At 44.7% G+C, this 23,026-nt stretch overlaps 1 protein-coding gene across 12 annotated transcripts in view; it reads right to left on the bottom strand.

The window, feature by feature from the left end:
- Positions 1-3,824: 3,824 nt before the first annotated feature.
- SLC45A1 (solute carrier family 45 member 1) overlaps positions 3,825-23,026 on the bottom strand; it is a 56,318-nt gene continuing 37,116 nt past the window's right edge. For 9 of the 12 annotated variants that reach the window (XM_039508852.1, XM_039508847.1, XM_039508853.1 and 6 more), the window contains 4 exons: positions 22,206-22,359; positions 20,429-20,605; positions 15,993-16,198; positions 3,825-4,743 (listed from right to left, as the gene is read on the bottom strand). In XM_039508852.1, the coding sequence (XP_039364786.1) occupies positions 4,477-4,743; positions 15,993-16,198; positions 20,429-20,605; positions 22,206-22,359 (804 nt within the window). In that variant the 3' untranslated portion in view covers positions 3,825-4,476. The remainder of the gene's footprint in view (positions 4,744-15,992; positions 16,199-20,428; positions 20,606-22,205; positions 22,360-23,026) is intronic. The other 3 variants (XM_039508858.1, XM_039508854.1, XM_039508855.1) reach the window with 3 other exon arrangements.

The following is a 23,026-nucleotide window of genomic DNA, read 5'->3' as shown; positions in this document are numbered from 1 at the left end:
TTCACCCCCGCGCCTCCTCAAGGCCCTCCCTCTGGCCTTCCTGGCCCTGGCTCCCAAGGCCACACCCTCACTCCCTCTTCCTGCCCCAACCCCTCCCCTGAGGCCCCTGCTGCCCGCCACTCGCTGCTCTCCATCCTCCCCCAAGTGCTTCCCCCAGCCGCCGAACAGCTGTGGCTGGTGAGTGCTGAGCACCCACAATTTTTTGTCCATTGGTGTTTGGGCCCCAGAGCACCCAGAGTCACTACCCGAAGTGTTAAAGCTCTAATGGTAAAAGCTCTAATGGTATTCAACTAGAATAGGGGTAGGCAACCTATGGCACGTGTGCCAAAGGCAGCACTTGAGCTGATTTTCAGTGGCACTCACACTGCCTGGGTCCTGGCCACTGGTCCAGGGGGGCTCTGCATTTTAATTTAATTTTAAATGAAGCTTCTTAAACATTTAAAAACCTTATTTACTTTACATACAATAGTTTAGTTATATGTTACAGACTTATAGAAAGAGACCTTCTAAAAATGTTAAAATGTATTACTGGCATGTGAAACCTTAAATTAGAGTGAATAAATGAAGACTTGCCACATCACTTCTGAAAGGTTGCCGCTGACCCCTGAACTAGAACCACTAACAGGAAGTTATTTGTCCTGGTAATCACTGTAATAGTGTCTGACCAGAAACAGTGACTGGAAGCTACTTGCCCCAGTATGCTAACAGCATTCCATGGGGAACAGTGACCGGAAATAAATTACACAGGTGATCTCACCTGCGGTTCTAGGAGGTTGAACGTTACCTAAATCCCAGGCCATAGCTCCTGATCCCCTGGGAAGTGTTTTGGTTTGGGGAGTGGGGAAAATATGCTTTGAAACTTCAATTCCCAGCATCCCCTTGGCCAATGGGGATGGGGGAGGTGTGCGGAGGCTCATGAGAGGGAAAGAATCTACATCTCTTCTCATTTGGGGCGGGAGGTGGTGGAAGAGGTGAGGCAGGTCTTGCAACTAAAGCCTGGTCTACACTAGGTGTTTAAAGCGGTTTTAGGCACGTAAAACCGATTTAACGCCACACCCGTCCACACTGAGAGGCCCTTTATATCGATATAAAGGGCTCTTTAAACCGGTTTCTGTACTCCTCCCTAACGAGAGGAGTAGCGCTAGTATCGGTATTACCATATCGGATTAGGTTTAGTGTGGCCGCAAATCGACAGTATTGGCCTCTGGACGGTATCCCACAGTGCACCACTGAGCGCTCTGGACAGCAATCTGAACTCAGATGCAGTGGCCAGGTAGACAGGAAAAGCCCCGCGAACTTTTGAATATTTCCTGTTTGCCCAGCGTGGAGCTCCGATCAGCACGGGTGGCGATGCAGTCCGAAATCAAAATAAAAAAAGAGCTCCAGCATGGACCATGCGGATGTGATCGCAGTAAGGGCAGGCAAATCTGTTCTATCAGCGCTCCGTTACAGAAGACGAAATTCAAAATCATTTTTAAAAAATCTCCAGACAGACGCCATAGCAGGGACTCAGCGCACTGCTGCGTGACAAGCGTAACGGAAAGCCAAAGAATCAAATGGACGCTCATGGACTGGAGGACTCAAGCTATCCCACAGTTCCTGCAGTATCCGAAAAGCATTTGCATTCTTGGCTGAGCTCCAAATGCTTCTAAGGTCAAAAACAGTGTCTGCGGTGGGTCAGGGCATAGCTCGGCAATTTACGCACCCCCCCACCCACCTCCAGAAGTGAAAGGGAAAACAATCCTCTCTTGACTCTTTTACATGTCACCCTATCTTTACTGAATGCTGCAGATAGACGCGATGCTGCAGCACTCAACACCAACATCCTTGCTCCCCCTGCCCCCCGCCATGGATGGCTGATGGTGCAATATGACTGGTACCCGTCCTCATCATCAGCCTATTGGCACATGGGGCAGTGCAAAAGGACTGGTAACCATGCCGACTAGCATCCGTGAGGTCGATCAAGGGCGCCTGGCCCTAATTTTTCCTGGTAGATGGTGCAGTATGGCTGGTAACCATCCTCATCATAGCAACAGGGGGCTGAGCTCCATCAGCCCCCACCCTTCATGTGTAAAGAAAGAAAAGATTCAATTGCCCCTGGACTAGCAGAGGGATGCTGGGCTCCTCTCCTCCACACTCCTTACTGTCCTGTCTGGACTATCATAGCAGCTGGAGGCTGCCTTCCACTCATTTCTCACTAACAAGTCACTGTGTCTTATTCCTGCATTCTTTATTACTTCATCACACAAGTGGGGGGACAATGCTACGGTAGCCCAGGAAGGCTGGGGGAAGAACGGAATCAACAGGTGGGGTTGTTGCAGGAGCACCCCCTGTGAATAGCATACAGCTCATAATTTTTGCTGGATATGACACAGAGCAGCTGTGCTCTCTGGTTCTATGATACAGTGGTTCTCTAGTACACTTGCCTAAATTCCAGACAGGACTGATTCTATTTTTAGATACCAAAAAGGAGGGATTGACTCAGGGAGTCATTCCCAATTTTGGCTTTTGTGCCCCTGGCTAAGAGCAGCCAGGGGCACTTATGACAGCAACAGATGGTGCAGTGCAAAAGGACTGGTAACCATGATCATCTTTTTACCAATTTATGGATTGGTAGATGGTACAGTATGGCTGGTAACCATCTCTGCTGTCATGCAAAAGCAAAAGCATGCTGCTGTGTAGCGCTGCTGAATCGCCTCTGTCAGCGGCATCTAGTACACATACGGTGACAGTCACAAAAGGCAAAACAGGCTCCATGATTGCCATGCTATGGCATCTGCCAGGGCAATCCAGGGAAAAAAGCCGCGAAATGCTTGTCTGCCGTTGCTTTCCCAAAGGAAGGAGTGACTGACGACATTTACCCAGAACCACCCGCGACAATGATTTTTGCCCCATCAGGCACTGGGATCTTAACCCGGAAATTCCAAGGGGCGGGGGAGGCTGCGAGAACTATGGGATAGCTACGGAATAGCTACCCACAGTGCAACGCTCCAGAAGTCAATGCTAGCCTCGGACCATGGACGCACACCACCGATTTAATGTGTTTAGTTTGGCCGCGCGCACTCGATTTTATACAATCTGTTTTACGAAACCGGTTTATGCAAATTCGGAATAGTCCCGTAGTGTAGACGTACCCTAAGCTCCTGTGATTTCCTTGGGGTTTTCAAACTACAACTCTCAGATTCTCATCTCTGTCAACTAAGTCAGGGCTCCACCTTCCACGGGCTCTAGAGTTTTAAAGCTAGAGTTATGGACATATGGCCTTGATAAACTACCTTCTCCTGCGGGCAGGGAGGGAGGCCTGGAGCCAGGGCAAGGTGTTTACCCCAGGGAGGGGAGTATCACAGTATCTTTACTGAAGACCCTTAATGGTGGTAGAGCAAAATTGGCTTAAATAATGTAAATACATTGAGATGGTCTTACAGCTATGTCATAGCAGAGTACAGACTTTGATTCCATCATAAAGAATAATCTATTGTTGCTATGTAAGAGCAGGTTACTTTTCCCTGAAGCCTGTGGAATATTTGGCTAGGCTTCTACGCAAATCTGAAATCTAATATGACAGGTATGTGCTCTTTCCTTCAGCACACCTGCTCATGAAAAATGATCACGGAGGACATGTAGCTCTCTGGCTTGCCTTTGGTGGCTGTGCCACAAACCCTACTGTTGTATAGTGGCTGCACAGAACAAACGAGCAGGGGATAGCAAGTATTTACAGCAAGTTGGCTGCTAGGCCCACTCCCGAACAGCCCTAATGAAAAGCTTGTTGGTTTGAACACTAAGAGAATCAAACACTGGATTGGTTGGAGCACGTCACAAACCAGTTGAAAAAACTTCTAGGTAACTCAACATGTTTTTCAATGCAAATTATTTGGTTATTTTAAAAAACACCAGGTTTTCTGTTGCGATCCTCCATATACCTGGCACACCAACGAGCCTTTGTTCATGACTTTGCATGAATTCTTAAGACCCGCCTGCGGCCCAGGGTGCCCCACTCCCGTGGCAGGCAGCTCCGCCCCGCTCTCCAGACTCCCGCAAACCTCACTCGACACCAGCGCCTGCAGAGCGCTGCGAGAGAAGCCTCTGGGGGCGGGGCAGGGGCAGCCGCTACCGAACAGGACAACGGGGGGCGATAGACGGAGCACTACAGTCAGTCAAATCCGGTGCCCCGCCCCCTTTGAGGGAGAGCACGCAATCTCAGAGCCAATCAGAGGTGACGTCACAACACTCTCGCAGTCCATTAGCTACCAGCGAGTAATCCGGGCGGTGGCCCAATAGGAGGCGCCAATTCTTTGGGACAGCCGTGCCCCGCAGCTAAGGGCAGCGCCCCGGGGACCGGGGCAGCCTCCCGAGTGGCACGCGGCACCTGCCGCCCGGAGCAATCAGGAGGCACAAGCGCCGCTTGTCTGAGTTGCTTTTATTGTAGCGAGCAGCGGGTCTCGCCCGGCCCGGCCCCTCCGCCGGCGGATCCCGCCCTCACACGCTCAGCACCAACGGCTGCTGCTCCTCGGCCGGCGCCTCGGCGGTGGGGATCTCATACGTGACACACAGGGAGGAAAACAAACAGCCCATGAAAGACACAAGGCTGGCAAAATACATCACCCCGTTAGCGCTGCCCACCACCGCAGTGATGGGTCCCATCACTACCGCAACAAGCAGCTGAGCTAGGAAATACTGGCAGCTCAGAAGAGAGATATCCACGCCCATCCCCCTCTTGGTACCATCCAGAGTCGATCCTGCGAACTGTTCAAAGGGAAAGAAATAGAGAGTAGTTTAGCAAAGCAGAGCAAAATATGCAAATTGTTAACAAGGTAAAACAAGATGCTAAAGGCAAACCCGCAAGATGAGACTTTCAATAATGAACATCCATATGCAGCATTCCCTACATTTAACAGAGGCGGACACATTGCTAGGTTTGGAAAACCAGAGTAGGGAATTACTGTCCCCGATAGTTGCTTAATTTACACCAGTATTGTTGAGAATGTAGTAGTGGTTTGAAGCAGTGGTTTTTAACCCAGGGCCGCCCAGAGGATTCAGGGGGCCTGGGGCAAAGCAGGGGAGCTGCGCCGCTTGTACTCACCCAGCGGCGGTCCGGGTCTTTGGCGGCATTTTGGTGGCGGGGGGCCCTTCAGTCGCTCCACATCTTTGGCAAATCTGAAAGGCCCCTCCCCCCCCACCGCCAAAATGCTGCCAAAGACCCGGACTGCTGCCAGGCCAGGGCTCGCGGGCCATTTCTACAGCGGGGGGCCCTTCAGTCATGCCGCGTCTTCGGCAGCACTGAAGGGCCCCCTGCTGCTGAAGACCCAGACTGCCGCCAGGCCAGGGCTCGTGGGGCCCCTGCGGGGCCTGGGGCCTGAGGCAAACTGCCCCACTTGCACACACACACCCCCCTCCGGGCAGCCCTGTTTCAACTTTTTTTTCATTTGAGGAGCCCTACATTTTTTTAAATAGAGGTGTGGACCCCTTTGGAAATCACAGGGTCTGCAGCAGGGGTGGCTCTAGCCATTTCGCTGCCCCAAGCATGGCGGCACGCTGCGGGGGGGCACTGTGCCGGTCACCGGTCCCGCAGCTCCGGTGGACCTCCCGCAGACATGCCTGCGGATGCTCCACCAGAGCTGCAGGACCAGCACACCCTCCGCAGGGACGCCTGCGGGAGGTCCACCGGAGCCGCCTGCCGCCCTCCTGGCAACTGGCAGAGCACCCCCCGCAGCATGCGGCCCCAAGCACGCGCTTGGCATGCTGGGGCCGGGAGCCGCCTCTGGTCTGCAGACCCTCATGGGTCCAAGGACCGCAGGTTGAAAACCACTGGTTTGAGGGAATCCATAAATTGTACTGAGTTAAGTACTTCCTCATATTAGCACTAGGGCTGTCAAGCGATTTTAAAAAAAATCGTGATTAGCTGTTAATAATAGAATAACATTTAAATATTTTTGGATGTTTTCTACATTTTCAAATATATTGATTTCAATTACAATGCAGAATACAAAGTTTACAGTTTCACTTTATACTTATTTTTTATTACTAATATTTGCACTAATAAACAGGACATAGTATTTTTCAATTCACCTAATTCTAGTACAATCTCTTTATCATGAAAGTTGAACTTACAAATCTAGAATTATGTAAAAAAAAAAAAAAACCAACAACCCTGCATTCAAAAATAAAACAATGTAAAACTTTAGAGCCTACAAGTCCACTCAGTCCTACTTCTTGTTTGTCTGAGCAATTGGCTGAACAAGTTTGTTTACATTTGCAGAAGATAATGCTGCCTGTTTCTTGTTTACAATGTCACCTGAAAGTGGGAACAGGCATTTGCATGGCACTGTTGTAGCTGGCGTCGCAAGATACTTACATGCCAGATGCGCTAAAAATTCATATGTCCCTTGATGCTTCAACCACCGTTCCAGAGGACATGTCCATGCTGATGACAGGTTCTGCTCGATAACTATCCAAAGCAGTGTGCATCGATGCATGTTCATTTTCATCATCTGAGTCAGATGCCACCAGCAGAAGGTTGATTTTCTTTATTGGTGGTTTGTGTTCTGTAGTTTCTGCATCAGAGTGTTGCTCTTTTAAGACTTCTGAAAGCTCCACACCTCATCCCTCTCAGATTTTAGAAGGCACTTCAGACTCTTAAATCTTAGGTCAAGTGTTGTAGCTATCTTTAGAAATTTCCCATTGGTATCTTCTCTGCATTTTGTCAAATTTGCAGTGAAAGTGTTCTTAAAACGAACAACATGTGCTGGGTCATCAGCCAAGAATGCTATAACATTAAATATATTGCGGAATGCAGGTAAAACAGATCAGAAGGCATACAATTCTTCCCCAAGGTATTCAGTCACAAATTTAACTCATGCATTTTTTTTTTAACAAGTGTCATCAGCATGAAGCATGTCCTCTGGAACAATGGCCAAAGCATGAAGAGGCATGTGAATCTTTAGCACATCTGGCACGTAAGTATCTTGCGATGCCAGCTACAACAGAGCCGTGTGAACGCCTGTTCTCACTTTCAGGTGACATTGTAATTAAGAAGTGGGCAGGATTATCTCCCATAAATGTAAACAAACTGGTTTCTCTTAGCAATTGGCTGAACAAGAAGTAGGACTGAGTGGGCATGTAGGCTCTAAAGTTTTACATTGTTTTGGTGTTGAGTGCAGTTATGTTACAAAAAAACCATATATTTGTAAGTTGGACTTTCATGATAAAGAGACTGCACTACAGTACTTGTATAAGACCTCATCTGGAGTAGTGTGTCCAGTTTTGGGCCCCACACTACAGAAGGATGTGGAGAAATTGGAAAGAGTCCAGCAGAGGGCAACAAAAATGATTAGTGGGCTGGAGCACATGATTTATGAGGAGAGGCTGAAGGAACGAGAATTATTTAATCTGCAGAAGAGAAGAATGAGGAGGGATTTGATAGCTGCTTTCAACTACCTGAAAGGGGGTTCCAAAGAGGATGGATCTAGACTGTTCTCAGTGGTAGCAGATGACAGAACAAGGAGTAATGGTCTCAAGTTGCAGTGGGGGAGGTTTAGGTTGGATATTAGGAAAAACTTTTTCACTGGGAAGGGGTGAAGCACGGGAATGGGTTACCTTGGGAGTTGGTGGAATCGCCTTCCTTAGAGGTTTTTAAGGCCCAGATTGAGAAAGCCCTGGCTGGGATGATTTAGTTGGGAATTGGGGTCCTGCTTTGAGCAGGGGGTTGGACTAGATGACCTCCTGAGATCCCTTCCAACCCTGATACTTTATGATTCTATGAGGTGAATTGAAAAATACAATTTCTGGTATCATTTTTACAGTGCAAATATTTGTAATAAAAATAATATAAAGTGTGCACTGTACATTTCGTATTCTGTGTTGCAGTTGAAATTGATATATTTGAAAATGGAGAAAAACATCCAAAAATATTTAATAAATTTCAATTGGTATTCTATTGTTTAACAGTGCGATTAACTCAAAAAAATAATCGTGATTAATTGCGTGAGTTAACTGTGATTAATCAACAGCCCTAATTAGCAAACTAATCTCTTTTCTGGAATATTCTCTTAATGCCGGAACACCAAGGCAATGCCATAGGACAGAGGTGGCCAAAATTTTTGGGCTGAGGGCCACATCTGAGTGGGGAAATTGTATGCAGGGCCGGGACAGGAGGTTGGGGTGCAGGAGGGAGTGCGAGGTGTGGGAGGGGGTGCGGTGTGCAGGAAGGGGCTCAGGGCAAGGCATTGAGGCAGAGGAGAGGTGCGGGGTATATGAGGGGGCTGCAGTGCAGAAGGGATGTGGAGTGCAGGAGGGGGCTCAGGGCAGAGGGTTGGGGTGCAGGAGGGATGTGGGGTGCAGCCAGGGGGCTTAGGGCAAGGGGTTGGGGTGTAGGAGGGGTGCGGGGTGTACGAGGGGACTCAGGGAAGGGAGTTGGGGTGCAAGGTGCAGCCAGGGGGCTTAGGGCAGGGAGTTGTGGGGCGGGGTGCAGGAGGGGTCCGAGCTCCGGCTAAGCGGCACCAGGGTAACAGCAGCGCAAACCAGGGCCAGGGCAGGCTCCCTGCCTGCCTGCCCTGGTTCCGGCCCTGTGCCACTCCAGGAAGCGCTGCGGCCCCTGGGGGCGAGGGGTTGGAGGGCTCTGTGTGCGCTGGCCTTGCCGTGCCTCCAGGTACCTCCCCCGAAGCTCCCATTGGCCGGGGTTCCCCATTCTTGGACAATAGGAGCCGTAGGGCTGGTGCCTGGAGGCAAGGGCAACGCACATGGAGCCCTCTGGCCCCCTGCCCGAGGGCCGCTTCTGAGAGCGGCGCAGGGCCCGCGGTGCCACGGGGGGTAATCCCGCAGGCTGGATCCAAAGCCCTGAGGGTCTGGATCCAGCCCACGGGCTGTAGTTTGCCCACCCCTGCCATAGGAGAAAGCAGTTGTGCATAAAGGAAACACAGCTCAGCAGAAAGGCAAATGATCTTCTCTACCTTTTGAAACGCCAACATTTCCTGAATTGACCTGCTGGGGAATCTTTCTCCCCTTAATACAAGTATATCAGTACCATTAATGCTACAAAAAGTTGTTTCTCTCTGGTCAATATCAATTGGAGAATAGAATTCTTAATGTGATAAAGCTCCCATTGGAAATTCTGAACGTGGGGTTGATCCTGCTACCATAGAAGTAATTTGTAAGTCCCACTGATACCAAGAGAAGCAAGACTGGGCCCAATATGTACAGCCAAACACTTACTAGTTAAACAGAAGGATAAATACACAACTATTCCAGACACTTCTAGCCCATTAACTAGAACAGTGACTGATAATGTTAATACTCATTATCTGAAATTCACTCACCAGTAACAAGCAGAAAAGTCCTGAGTGGGAGGGAACTACAGCCATCCTTTTTTTTTTTTTTTTTTTTTTGTGCAGTTTTTAAGCCTTCATTTAATTAAACTAGTTTTTAACTCTTGCAGTGGAGAAGATAACTTCCAAATGTAAACTGACGCATTTGCTACCTTCCTGGACCTGCAAACCAACAGCTCCACTGTCTCTGCTACCATTCCTGTCTTTTCTAACAAGCAGTGGAATTAAATTAATAAGACTGGTCTGTTTTCACTGATGTTATGCAGAACCCTGTATTCACAAAGAAGGTACCAGAATCATGTCATTTTTGCTCTACAGATGCTTAGGAAAGCTATGAATTCCGTAAAGGTCTCTGGTCAATATTAACAAGGTTTGAAATATTTAATGTAATAATAAAAAAGAAACAAGATTTACAATTTGTAATGTATAAAAAGCTAATTTAATTCCAGTTACCCAGGAAGCTGAATTTGACAATTGCCCTAGCAGATGATGCCAATAAACAAAGGCTTTATGTCTTCTCAGTTACTGTTGTATATAGTGACCCATGTTTTACTCAGTTATTGTTTAAGTGTAAATGGGGAAACGATAATTTAACAGTGGGATTCTAAAAGAACAAAATAGCTATTTTTGAGTAAAATAATTTAAATTGTAAAATTGTCTAATGTTCTTATTTAATATTACATTCTGCTTGAGTTAATGTAAGATACCAATTCCCCCCCTTTCCTTACATTTTTGCATCTTTTTCTACATCATGTTTGCATCTTTATTTACATGCTAAGAATTTTGGAAAAAATATTTGTATCCAAAGAGGTGAATACAGATTTGTGCTGTTCAGTTCATGTCACTTGTAAAATTAATGCAGGAGAAAGTTTACTAAGATTAAATTCTAACTGGTTGAGAGTATTTGACACAAGGATTTGTGTGAGCTTTAATAGGGTAGGTCTGTTTATCCAGTGTGCAAGTGGTTCCAAGACATGTCAATACTACTAAATAGGGCCTGATCCTGCAAAGAGTTACACCTGGCATAGAGTCCTTGTGGCACCTTAGAGACTAACGAATTTATTTGGGCATAAACTTTCGTGGGCTAAAACCCACTTCATCAGATGCGTGGAGTGAAAAATACAGTAAGCAGTACCTATATTACAGCACATGAAAATATATATACTGCTTACTGAATTTTTCACTCCACGCATCTGATGAAGTGGGTTTTAGACCACGAAAGCTTATGCCCAAATAAATTTGTTAGTCTCTAAGGTGCCAGAAGGACTCCTCGTTGTTTTTGCTGATACAGACTAACACGGCTTCCACTCTGAAACCTGTCACCTGGCATAGAGTTTCTCCCAATGGAACTCCATTACTTTAGTGCTTTGTGATCCTGTATGCCTGCATACAATCCTTTGTTGTGCAACCAGGGTCTAATAATTTAGGGCCCATTTGTGGCTTTGCCACAAGCCCTGAGGAAGAGGCAATACATTGTTGTCTGCCCACAGAAGCACACAACAATCTTGCCACCTCTCACAATTTTATTGGGAGTCTTGTAACAAAAAGTGTTTCCCAAGCTCCAGGAGTGATATTAACATGTGAGAATCTGAGCTTTTGTGTATATATAAAGGAAGTTTCTAGCCCTCATGGTTGTGGAGAAAATGTGATCCTAGTGTAGCCTAGAATCTAAAAACCCAAAAAGCAAATAAAAATAATCACAAATTAATTATTTTAAAAAAAAAACAACCACATGATTTTAAAGCCAATCTCATGATTTTTTTTTTAAATGTTTGGGGTTGGAAATGCAGAGGCCAGGAAACTGATTGTGACTCAGAGAATCATAATTTGGGTATCCCCTTGCTCTAGGGGAGGAAATAATCTGTGCTAGCACTACAGATAGTACAGATTACTTTCCTGGCACATCAGTTCACTTGGCTAGCATATTGGAGGACATTGCATATCCAAGTTTCTCTTTATTCCCCATCCTGGCCCATCACCTGTGCAGGGGAAAGGAGAAAGTAGCATCCCTGTGGAAACTGCTTTCCTCCCTATGATATGAGGAGCCAGGAATCCTTACACTGTCTCTCCCCTGTATGAGCATGCAGAAAGGGTCACAAATATAGTTCATGTAGAATATTGTACAGCATCACAATAATGTTAGGGTTACACAGTTGAGCACTCAAAAGTCAGGAAATGTCAACATTAAAATTTCAGCCATTGTTCAAAAGCTATCAGGCACGTACAAGCTACTCTTTTCAAACCCTCACAACTTGGTGACAAGGTAAATGGATTTTCACAAGGGCGCTATAAGATACTTCTTCTTCCTCACAGCTATTACCTACCAAATTTCATATTTCACCTCAAAACATTGCTAAACTGGTCATATAGAAGTTACATATTTTAGGGTTTGTTTTTTTTTAAACAATTGGTCCCCCCCTTCTCAAAAATGAACTGCTTTTGTGCAAACAATAGAACAAGTTTGTCCTAGGGCAAAAATTAGATTTGGAAAAATTCACCCTTAATAATGCAAATTTGAAAAAGTATGAGTAACTGAAAAGTGATTTACGATGGAAATGCTTAGGCAACTTTTTGTTGACGGCTGTAGTAAGTGCTCCAGCAGTAATGAAGTTTGCCTGAGATTTAGGGTTGCCATCCAGCCAGTATATATCACCTGCAGGAATAGTATTTCTGTTGAGACATGCATGGCAGTTCCCTTTTGCTGTATAGTGCCGGGGTGTCAAAAAAACATTTTTAGAGATTCCGTAGCCCAGATCCACAAAAGGGATTTAGGTGTTGTGATGCTCCTAACTTTTAGGCACCTAGAAAGTCACAGGAACACCACTGTGGTCCACAAAGCCTGAGTTGGGCACCCAGCCTCCTATACAATGAATGGGAAGAGACAGGCACCGTAGAAGCAATCCACAAAGCCAGCCCTGCTAGGCAGGGAGCCACCTAAGCTAGCCAATGGGAGATGTCTATGAGAAGGATGCATGCCAAGCCCTGACTCACTCTTGACATTTGGTGCCTAAGTCTGGGCTGTAGGAAGGCACCTATCTCTGCTTGTGATTAATTAACCAGGAGAAGATAGGTGTTCAACTGCCTAGATTGAGTGCGGGGGCCCAATCCAATAGATGGCCTCTCAGAACATCTGCTTTTGCCAGGATAAGGTTAATTTAAACCTGCATGCGAGTTCACACAAAACAGCCAGATAAGGTGCTTCCTTATAACCTTTAGTTGATTGGTTAAGGTACTAACTCAGGATGTGCTTTGGATTTTGGAGGGTAGGATTAAAATTTAAAATGATCTGGACAAACAGGAGAAATGATCTGAAGTAAACAGGATGAAATTCAAGGAGGACAAATGCAAAGTACTCCACTTAGGAAAGAGCAATCAATTGCACACATACAAAATGGGAAATGGCTTCCTAAGAAGGAGTACTGCAGAAAAGGATCTGGGATGACATAATGGCTCGCAAGCTAAATATGAGTCAACAGTGTAACACTTACAAAAAGGATGTATTAGCAGGAGTGTTGTAAGCAAGACAAGTAGTAATTCTTCTGCTCTACTCTGCACTGATAAGGCCTCAACTGGACTAATTGTGTTCAGTTCTGGGCGTCACATTACAGGAAAGATGTGGGCAAATTGGGGAAAAGTACAGAGAAGAGCAACAAAAATGATTAAAGGTCTAGAAAACATGACCTATGAGGGAAGATGGAAAAAAAATGGGTTTGTTTAGTCTGGAGAAGAAGACAGAGAGGGGACAGGATAACAGTTTTCAAGTACATAAAAGATTGTTACAAGGAGGAGAGAGGAAAATTGTTCTCATTAACCTTTTAGGATAGGACAAGAAGTAATGGGCTTAAATTGCAGCAAGGGAGGTTTAGGTTGGACATTAGGAAAAGCTTCCTAATTATCAGGGTAGTTAAGCACTGGAATAAATTGCCTAGGGAGGTTGTGGAATCTCCATCACTGTAGGTTTTTAAGAGCAGGTTAGACAAACACCTGTCAGGAATGGTCTTGTTCAGGGGTCGGCAATCTTTCAGAAGTGGTGTGCCAAGTCTTCATTTATTCACTCTAATTTAAGGTTTCGCATGCCAGTAATACATTTTAAGGTTTTTAGAAGGTCTCTTTCTATAAGTCTATAATATATAACTAAACTATTGTTGTATGTAAAGTAAATAAGGTTGTTAAAATGTTTTAAATGAAGCTTCTTAAATTAAATTAAAATTCAGAGCCCCCCCCTGGCCAGAACCCAGGCAGTGTGAGTGCCGCTGAAAATCAGCTCGCGTGCCGCCTTCGGTACACGTGCCATAGGTTGCCTACCCCTGGGGTCTAGAAATTATGTGGTTCTGCCATGAGTGCAGAGGACTGGACTAGATTACCTCTCAAGGTCCTTTCCAGTACTACATTTCTATGATTCTACCTGAAGGGGAGAATGGACTTGAACAGGGAGCTGCCACATTTCAGGTGAGTGTCCTAACCACTAAGCTATAGAGTCATTCTAACTCTCTCAGTCCAACTAACATTTAATTATTCAATCATTTAATTAAAGTGGGCCAACTTCAATAGGAGATACTGAGGGAGCCCCACATCAGAATATCCTATAGTGCATTGTTCAAATCTCTTCTCATCAGACAGAGGGGGATTTGAAGTGTCAGTCTTCCACATCCTGGGTAAATACCCTAACCACTAGGCTACAAGTTAGAATGGATATTGTCCTCCTCTCCTCCCCACCCCACCCCAGCTGTTTTGTGTGAACTCACATGTGGGGCCTGATCCAGTAGGCGTTCTAAGAGACTGCCTACCAGATTGGGCCCTGGTAGGGTATTAAGGTGCATACATGACTTATGCACCTTAATACCCATCTTCTTCAGTTTGTGAATCATTCCAGAGCTTAGGCAGGAGATATGCACTTGGACACCAAGAGTGAGGAAGCAGTGTGCATGCTCAGTAGCAAAAAATATAGGCACCTATGGAACTCTTACTGCTAAAACTTATGCAATGAGCAAGATTAGGTACCTACAAAGTTAGGCGGCAGCTGAGTAGGTTGTGAATCGCAATTGTGCCTAAATTGTGGTGAAATCTCCATCCTTAGAGGTTTTGAAGGCCCTGCTTGACAAAGCCTTGGCTGGGATGATTTACTTGGTGTTGGTTCTGCTTTGAGCAAGGGATTGGACTAGATGACCTCCTGAGGTCTCTTGCAACCCTAATATTCTATGATTCTAAAAAGGGGACTCAGGCACCTAAAAACAGGATTTAGGTGCATATGTATCTTTTTTGATCCCACCCTTAGTTCTCAACTCAATCTTGACTGCTTGTGGTATTTCTAGCTCATTCATTCCACTGTTCTCAGTGTGGCTTTGGAAATTCAATGTTGATAACTAATGAATGCATATTAGAAAAATAATCCCAACTATACATACAAAATGATGGGATCTAAATTAGCTGTTACCGCTCAAGAGAGAGATCTTGAAGTCATCATGGATAGTTCTCTGAAAACATCTGCTCAATGTGCAGCGGCAGTCAAAAAAGCTAACAATGTTAGGAACCATTAGGAAAGGGATAGCTAATAAAAGACAGAATCTCTCTTAATGACACTATATAAATCCTTGGTACGCCCACACCTTGAATACTGTGTGCAGTTCTGGTTGCCCCATCCCAAAAAAAGATGCATTAGAACTGGAAAAAGTACTGAGAAGGGCAACCAAAATGATTAGGGGTATAGAACAGCTTTCATAAGAGGAGAGATTTAAAAAGACTGGGACTGTTCAGCATAGAAAAGAGACAACTAAGGCGGGAATATAATAGAGGTCTATAAAATCATAAGTGGTGAGGAGAAAATGAATAAGGAAGTATTATTTACCCCTTCACATAACACAAGAACCAGGGTAACCCAATGAAATTAATAGGCAGCAGGTTTAAAACAAACATAAGGAAGTACTTCACACAACGAATCAATAACCTGTGGAACTCAGTGCCAAGCAATGTTCAGAAGGCCAAAAGTATAACTGGGTTAAAAAAAGTATAAGTTCATGGAGGATAGGTCCATCAGTGGTTGCTAGCCAAGATGGTCATGGATGCAACCCCATGCTCTGGGTGTCCCAAATTCTCTGACGGCCAGAAACTGGAACTGGACAACGGGGGACAGATCATTCAATGATTGCCCTGTTCTGTTCATTCCCTCTGCAGCATCTGGCATCGGCCACTGTTGGAAGACAGGATACTGGGCTAGATGGACCATTAGTCTGACCCAGTATGGCTGTTCTTATGCTTCCCGATCAGATTCTGCCAAACACCAGTAAAGGAGCATTAATAGTGTCCTGGCCAGCACAGACTGAGCTATGAAAAAATAACTTAAAATAAATCTTTAGCTTCTCAGCAATATGCAAGAGAGGGCAAGGGAGAAGGAAAAACAAGTAAGCATTAGAGAGGCTGGGAAGGGGAGAAGGGCAAAGGATAATCAATAGAGATGAAGAAGATTCAGTTCCCTTTCTACCCAGGACTGGCCACATAGTAGAAAGATTTTTAAACAAGTTAATTCTAACTGACTGTATGTGCAGCAGAAAAAGAAAAGGAGCAAAAATGTATAGTTTAACATGATCTGTCTTGGCAGAAGGTTGTCTTAGCTGTGAGTAGTGTAGAAACTTCTGCATGTTATGGTTTAAAAACATGTAGTAATAGGAAACTTACCTTTTTATTCTGATAGTAATCACACAACAGAGAATAAGGGAGTGTGCAGAGTGTTGAAAACAGAATACCGTAAGTTATGCATAGAGATAAAACCACATAGATATTTCTGGAGAGTGTAGCCAGGCCTGTACCAAGTCCAAAAGCAAGGTATGCTATGAAATACAGGGTGCGAATACTGAAGTATTCTTCCAGCTTTTCTAGTGCGGCTGTAAAATAGAATTTAAGAGAATAAATTGCACAGAAATATATAAACAGATGCTGTTTATTTTTTTAACCTTCTGTTGTGACTACATCCCAGTTGCCTTGGTCTTTAACCTTGTCAAAGCATTAGAATTATTGGTTTATTTAATTATGGGAAATAACTTTCCACAAACAATAAAGGGAACTTGTGAGATATTAAATTTCTTTTTCTTAATCTGATATCATAATTTTTATTTTTGCCAATTGTTTTGAAGTCTACTTTAAGCCAAATACTTGTAAAGTGAGCATATGTGATACTGTATAAGGCTGGAGTGATCAGCTCCTGGTACTGTCAGCTTTTCAGGTCACACAGAGTAAGACCTTTCACAAAGAGCATGTTAAGAAGGTAATTATGAACTGAAGAATGGCCTATCTTTGCTTTACCCACATTAAGGCTTTTAAGGTGTATATCCCCCCCCCATGTTTTCTGAACCCTGTCTATTATTAATCTGTGGTTTATGGATACAACTTTAACAGGACTATGAATGAAATGTAAGATATTTAGTGGAGAAGTGATTGATAAATAAGGGCCAGATTCTACCAGCTTTCTTCATGCTGAGTAATGCATTACTTTGCAAGTAGTCCTGTTGAAATCAGTGGCACTTCTTGTGGGGTAAGGTGCTATCAGTTTGAAATAGGTTGGCAGAATTGGGCTTTAAGAAATTATTTGAGAGGAATTAGTATCATGAATAGCACTTAATTGGAAATGCTTTATGTTGGACTATTTCTATTTGTAATAAGTGATGTACAGATCAATTCTCTTATTTAATAGGACTGAGCATATAGGAAAGCTGTCTCAAAGTGTGTTTGGCTTTCCATGCAGGTGAGTAACCAAAAAATATACATATTTCACATGGTAAGTAATTTATAGGGCTAGATTACCCTTACTCAATGTCACAGGGTGGGCAGGCCCCTTTAAGGGAGTATGGACACAGCACCACCTGTGCCTGGTTTTCCCCTGATGCACAGGACAGAAATGGTAGATGAAACCTTGACCACAGGAAGCATGTAAACAAAATGAGATCATAGGCCTAGGATCAGATGAATACAGATTGAAGTTCACCTGCTTTTAAAAAGGGGGGGGGGGGGTTGCCTAGTCTTAGTTAAGGTAAGATTCAAGGTCAGGATATGATCTGGAGGGGAGTTCTCCCCATAGCCAGGTGGAAAGTCTACGAGAGAACCCTAGAAAGAGCAGGAAACGCTGGGAGATTTTCTGAGGGCTAGAAGGACAGTGGGAGCCTTGGGATGGGCAGATGGACTGATTTGTGAAACCCTGCTAGCTAGGGAAGGACTGATTGTGCTGCGGGTGGGCCAGTAAAAAGGATTGTTTGGGCTAAACAAAGCAAACCCCAGGAGGGGAAACATTAGCTGAATCAGCTATTCAATTTCAGGAAATATTCAAGGTATCAATGGCCAGAACACTATTGGGTTTTGGGAAAATCAGGAAGCTGAAAGGAGGGAATAGGGGCCACATGAAGCCCTACCAGCTCTTTAGTACAGCCACAATTTTAAGCCCCCCTGCAATTGTTTTAGATCAAACAACAGATTGATGGTACCCATTAACGTCTTCCAGCATAACAGTAGTCCTAACTCATCTCTGTCTATCCTACCAATACATAGAATTGTATAAATGTAGGGCCGGAAGTGACCACAAGAGGTCATCTAGTCCACCCCCCTGTGCTGAGGCAGAACCAAGCATACCTACACCATCTCTGAGAGGTAGTCGTCTAACATGTCCTTAAAAACCTCTAATGATGGGAATTCCACACCTTCCTTAGTAACGTATTCCAGTACTTAACTATCCTTTATAGTTAAAAAGGTTTTACTAATATCTACCTTGAATCTCCCTTGCTGCAGATTTAACTGATTACATTTCTTGCTCTACATTCAATGGACATTGAGAACAATTGACCACCATCCTCTTTACATATTTGAAGACTATTAGGTTCCCCCTCAGTCTTACATAAGGTACTCCTGTTAATGCACCCCACAATTATATTAACTTATTTCACAACTGCACCACACAGTTGGCTCATATTAAACTTGTGACCTACTATAACTCCCAGTTCCTTTTCTGCAGCACCGCTGTCTAGACGGTTATTCCCAATTTTATATTTGTGCATTTGATATTTCTTTCCTAAGCAGGGCCACCCAGAGGATTCAGGGGGCCTGGGGCAGGGCTGGGTCTTTGGCGGCAATTCAGTGGTGGGTCCCTCTCAGAGGGAAGGGCCCACCAGCGAATTGCCACCGAAGAATGAAGCGGTGGCGGTAGAGCTGCCGCCGATAGAGGCTTTTTTCGTTCTTTTTTTTTCCACCGCTTGCGGCGGTGCGTGTACTCAAGGGGCGGCGCTCCGAGGCTTTGGCAGCACTTCAGCGGCGGGACCTTCACTCGCTCTGAGGCTTCCACTGCACTGAAGGACCCTCCGCTGAAGACCCAGAGCAAGTGAAGGGCCCGCCGCCAAAGTGCCACTGAAAACCTGGAGCGGCTCGTGGGGCCCCTGTGGGGCCCATGGCAAATTGCCCCACTTTCCCCCCCACCTCTGGGTGGCCCTGTTCCTAAGTACAGTAGTTTGCACTTTATACTGAATTTAATCTTGTTGATTTCAGAGCAGTTCCGCCATTTGTCATGGTCATTTTGAATTTTAATCTTATCCTCCAAATTGTTTGCAACTCTTCCCAGCTTGATGTCACCTTCAGATTTTATACATTGTGGCAAAGTTCCTCCTCTCCTCTAGTAGGTCCTGCGCTTATTGGCGGATTTCCTCCCCTCAGTGGTCTTCCCCTTGGATGAAACCCACAGTCTGGATCAACTCCTCCTATGTCTGATTAGGAGTAGCGAGGCTAGGGGGGAACCTGGGCCCGCCCTCTACTCCGGGTTCCAGCCCAGGGCCCTGTGAATTGCAGCAGTCTCTATAGTGCTACTTGTAACCGCTGCTTGACCGCTACAGCTCCCTGGGCTACTTCCCCATAGCCTCCTTCAAACACCTTCTTTATCCTCACCATAGGATCCTCCTGGTGTCTAATACTGCTTGATTGTATGGTGTTTCCTCAATCCTCCAGTAGTACACCCTCTCAGTTCTTAGTTCCTTATGTCTCTGATTCCCAGCTCCTCATACGCACTTCCTTCCTCTGGCTCCTCCTCTCTTGACTAGAGTGAGCTCCCCTTTTTATACCAGGTGCCCTGATTAGCCTGCCCTGATTGGCTGCAGGTGCTCCAATCAATGTAGCTCTCTCCAGTGCCTTCTAGAAAGTTCTTAATTGGCCCCAGGTGCCTTGATTACCCTGGAGCAACTGCCATTTTGGTTCCCATGGTACTAGGGATTTGCTTAGCCTGGGGCTAACATACCTGTTCCTCAGTACTTTCCTGTAGCCATCCGGCCTTGCTCCATCACAACGTATACTCTCCACTTCATTATCTAAGTCATTAATGAAAATATTGAATAGTACTGGACCCAGGACAGACCTCTGTGGAACCCCACTATTAATGTCCTCCCAGTTTGGCAGGAACCATTTGATAACTACTCCGTACAGCTTTTCAATCAGTTGTGTACACACATTACAGTAATTTCATAGCCACATTTCCCACTTTGCATGTGGGACTGTGTCTCTGTGCATATGGGTGGAAGGATGAATGCTCCCTGTGCATAGGGAAAGAGGGATGAATGCTCCCTGTACACAGGGTGTGTGAATGCAGGGCACACAGAATCCTTAGCAGCCACAGGGGAGTTACAGGAAGTCCCTGCAGTAGAGGCAGGTGGGATGGTAGCATACAGGGAGCTTATGTGGGAAAATTGAGGGAGGCAAGGAACTCTTGGTGCGTGCAAAATGCTCAGCTTACACAAGCTATAAAGTGTGAAACTCCCCCATACCTCAGTTCACCTACCTCACAAGAGCCTTGTGAAGCTGTGCATTACTTTATGAACAGTGCTATACAATGGCAACTTTTTTATTGTGACTAGACTGTTGGGTTTCTGTGCTGTCAATGCTAACAAGTATTAACTAACAGAGATAGTATATAGACAGACAAGAACTGCTAATTTAAAAAAAAAAGATTTTAGGGCAGAAAAACCTTCAACTAGTACACTAATCTGCAATATAAATGCCACGCCCAAAACAACATTCTATACTGCAGAAGCAGCTTTTCAGAGACAGTTTGTTCTTCTCTCAGCAGTATGGGAGAAAGCTCTACTTAATACCTGAATAGAATGCAGCACTGAATGCATAGATACACATTCCCCAACAGCCCATGGTGACCCCAGCATTGTACTTTTGATATTCATCAGAGTTGTGAGGGGCTTTAGGATTGCCTTGAAACACCACTTCTCCCATGAAGTCTGTGTAGAACAGCAACATTCCTTCAAACGAGAGCCAACCTAGAAGAAGCCAGAAGCAATATTTATTTATTTAAATTTGAATGGCATCTTTAAGCTCCCACTCCAAGCTCTGGGTGCTCTTGCATATTTTAGAAGTCCCAGCAGTAAACAAACAGTGTAACATTCTATAATACACTCCACAGGTTGCCCTTATCATTGGAGTTACCTGAGACACTGTCTCTCGCTCTATACTATAATCTGCATCAAAGTCAGTCAGCATTGTAAAGGTTAAAACCTACCCCTTGAACACCATCTGGAATCCCTAAAGGCAGATTGCACTGGTCAGAGCACTGATCAGAGCAAGAGAAACTACAAATGGGTTACAGAATTCTGAACTAGCTTTAGTTTCTGAGTGGATTCAAGATGTAGCTTTCACATAGGGCACATCATAGTGGTCTAGTCTTGAGATGACAAAGACATGGATTAGTGTAATAAGGTCTGAGAGAGATGGCTGCACTGATCTTTCCAAAATCAGATGGGAAAAGTGCTTTTAGTTATGGCGACTACCTGGGACTCCAGCAGCATCCTCTGGTTCAATAAAATTCCATAGCAGCGAATGCATGTTGCAAATGGTAGCTGTACTCCCTCACTCAAGGATGCTGATGCAACAGTTCATCTGGTTCCTTCTGCCAACTTATTAATATTAACTCAGTCTTCTCTAGACTGAGCCTGACCCATCAAGCCTTCGACAGTCACTTGGCCACTGCATTAATAGATGGAAGGTGATGGTGGTGTAGAGCTGATTGCCATCAGAATACTGAAAACACCACAGCCCATGTCTCTTACAATCTTTCTTAGGGAGCCTAATGTACACATGGAACAGGAGTAGAAAGAGAGTTGAACCCTGTGTCGACTCACATGAGAGCGTCCCTGGCACAAATAAAAGAAAGTATCACCCGTCATTATCCTTACTGCATGTCTAAATGAACACACACTGTGTGGTAAGATGAGGTATAAATCTACAGAGCTCCGGCATACTGCACATTAACAGTCTGTGCGTGGGGTCCACATGAAGAGTTCCCTAGGGAATGGACAGTTAGTGGATGGCACACTGGAGCTCTGAAGATTAACACGCCAGTTTACTGCGCAGTGAGTTTCATCTAGAAATGCCCTTAGAGGCCTCTTAGCAGGTAAAAATTCATTCAATAAGAAGTCCAGTACCAGAGGACAATGTCAAAGGAGGCTAATTTGTAAAATAATTTTTAATGATAAAAATTTCAATTTATAAATTCTGCTCCTAGTTCAGTGTCTTGTGTGTCCCAGTATATATACTCAACACCTAATCAGAGGAAGGTTTCCTTAGTGCTGATATAAACAAGGAATTATTTTCTTGGTAAAAATAAATGTGCATTCTTCATTTCTGGCAGAAAATAATCTAGTTATAGAAGAAACATAAGAGACTTTCTGGAGTTTGGAATACTATCAGTCACCTCCGTGGAGAAAATTAGGACCCAGTTAGTCAGTAGTCCTAGGCAAGGGACAACCACAATAGATCAAACACTTTAAAATATTAATCTAAACTGATTCTTAAACCATTTTCTTCTGAAGGAAAATATGATTATTTTCATGGTGAAAACAACATGACACTGTGCAGGTTTACCTAAGAAGTGGTTGATGCAGAGATTACGCAGAGTCTTGGGCATGTGGCAGATGGTTGAACAAAGAAGTTTCATGGAAAGTGATTGCTCAGACATCTCACCTGATCCATTCAACTCACTCTCATACTTCACACCATTCAGCAAAATATTAGCAACCTGCACCATAAGAACTCCAAATCAGAAAACAACATAAAAACAAAGCTGTGTTATATTACATTTCTTTGTGGTCACTGAGAGTGTTGCCATAAAAAGTAAACATTGAGAATAAAGATGAATCTAGATTCAGTGGGGATGCAAGCAATGGAGTAAATAAGTTAATCATAAAATGCAAAGTAGGGTTCTGTGCACTGTTCTGGCTTTCAGTGGATTTGAAACAAGTATCTTTCACTCTTTTGGATTTCTTTGGGAACCAAATTTAGTACTGGCATAAGTGGACATGAATCCAGCTGAAGTGAATAGGAGCTGTACTCACAACAGGGCTGCATCTGGCCGCAGGAATACTAGGGGTGGTGCAGACAAAAGGACCTGCTTTAATTTACACACTCATGTTAGTTGCTTTTCCTACCATTCTCTACACATATGGAGTGAAATCCTGGCCCCACTGAAGGCAGGAAAGCTAGGATTTTACTCATAGTGGTAAATTCCACTCATTTTGCACAGCTACTGAATGTCTAGTTGGTGCGCGTTAAAGTACTTCCTATTTCCTCCTGCACCTTTTAAGACCAACTTACATCTAGCATGTAATTTACACCACCATTTATTTCACTCCTGAATTTTGCCAAAAGATTTACATGGGTGTTGCACCTGCTAACCTCAGGCTATT

The sequence above is a fragment of the Mauremys reevesii genome, linkage group 21 (genome assembly GCF_016161935.1).
Source record: "Mauremys reevesii isolate NIE-2019 linkage group 21, ASM1616193v1, whole genome shotgun sequence".
NCBI classification, from domain to species: domain Eukaryota; kingdom Metazoa; phylum Chordata; order Testudines; family Geoemydidae; genus Mauremys; species Mauremys reevesii.
Note: the sequence above shows the minus strand (reverse complement) of the source record. Positions and strands in the feature narration are given on the sequence as shown.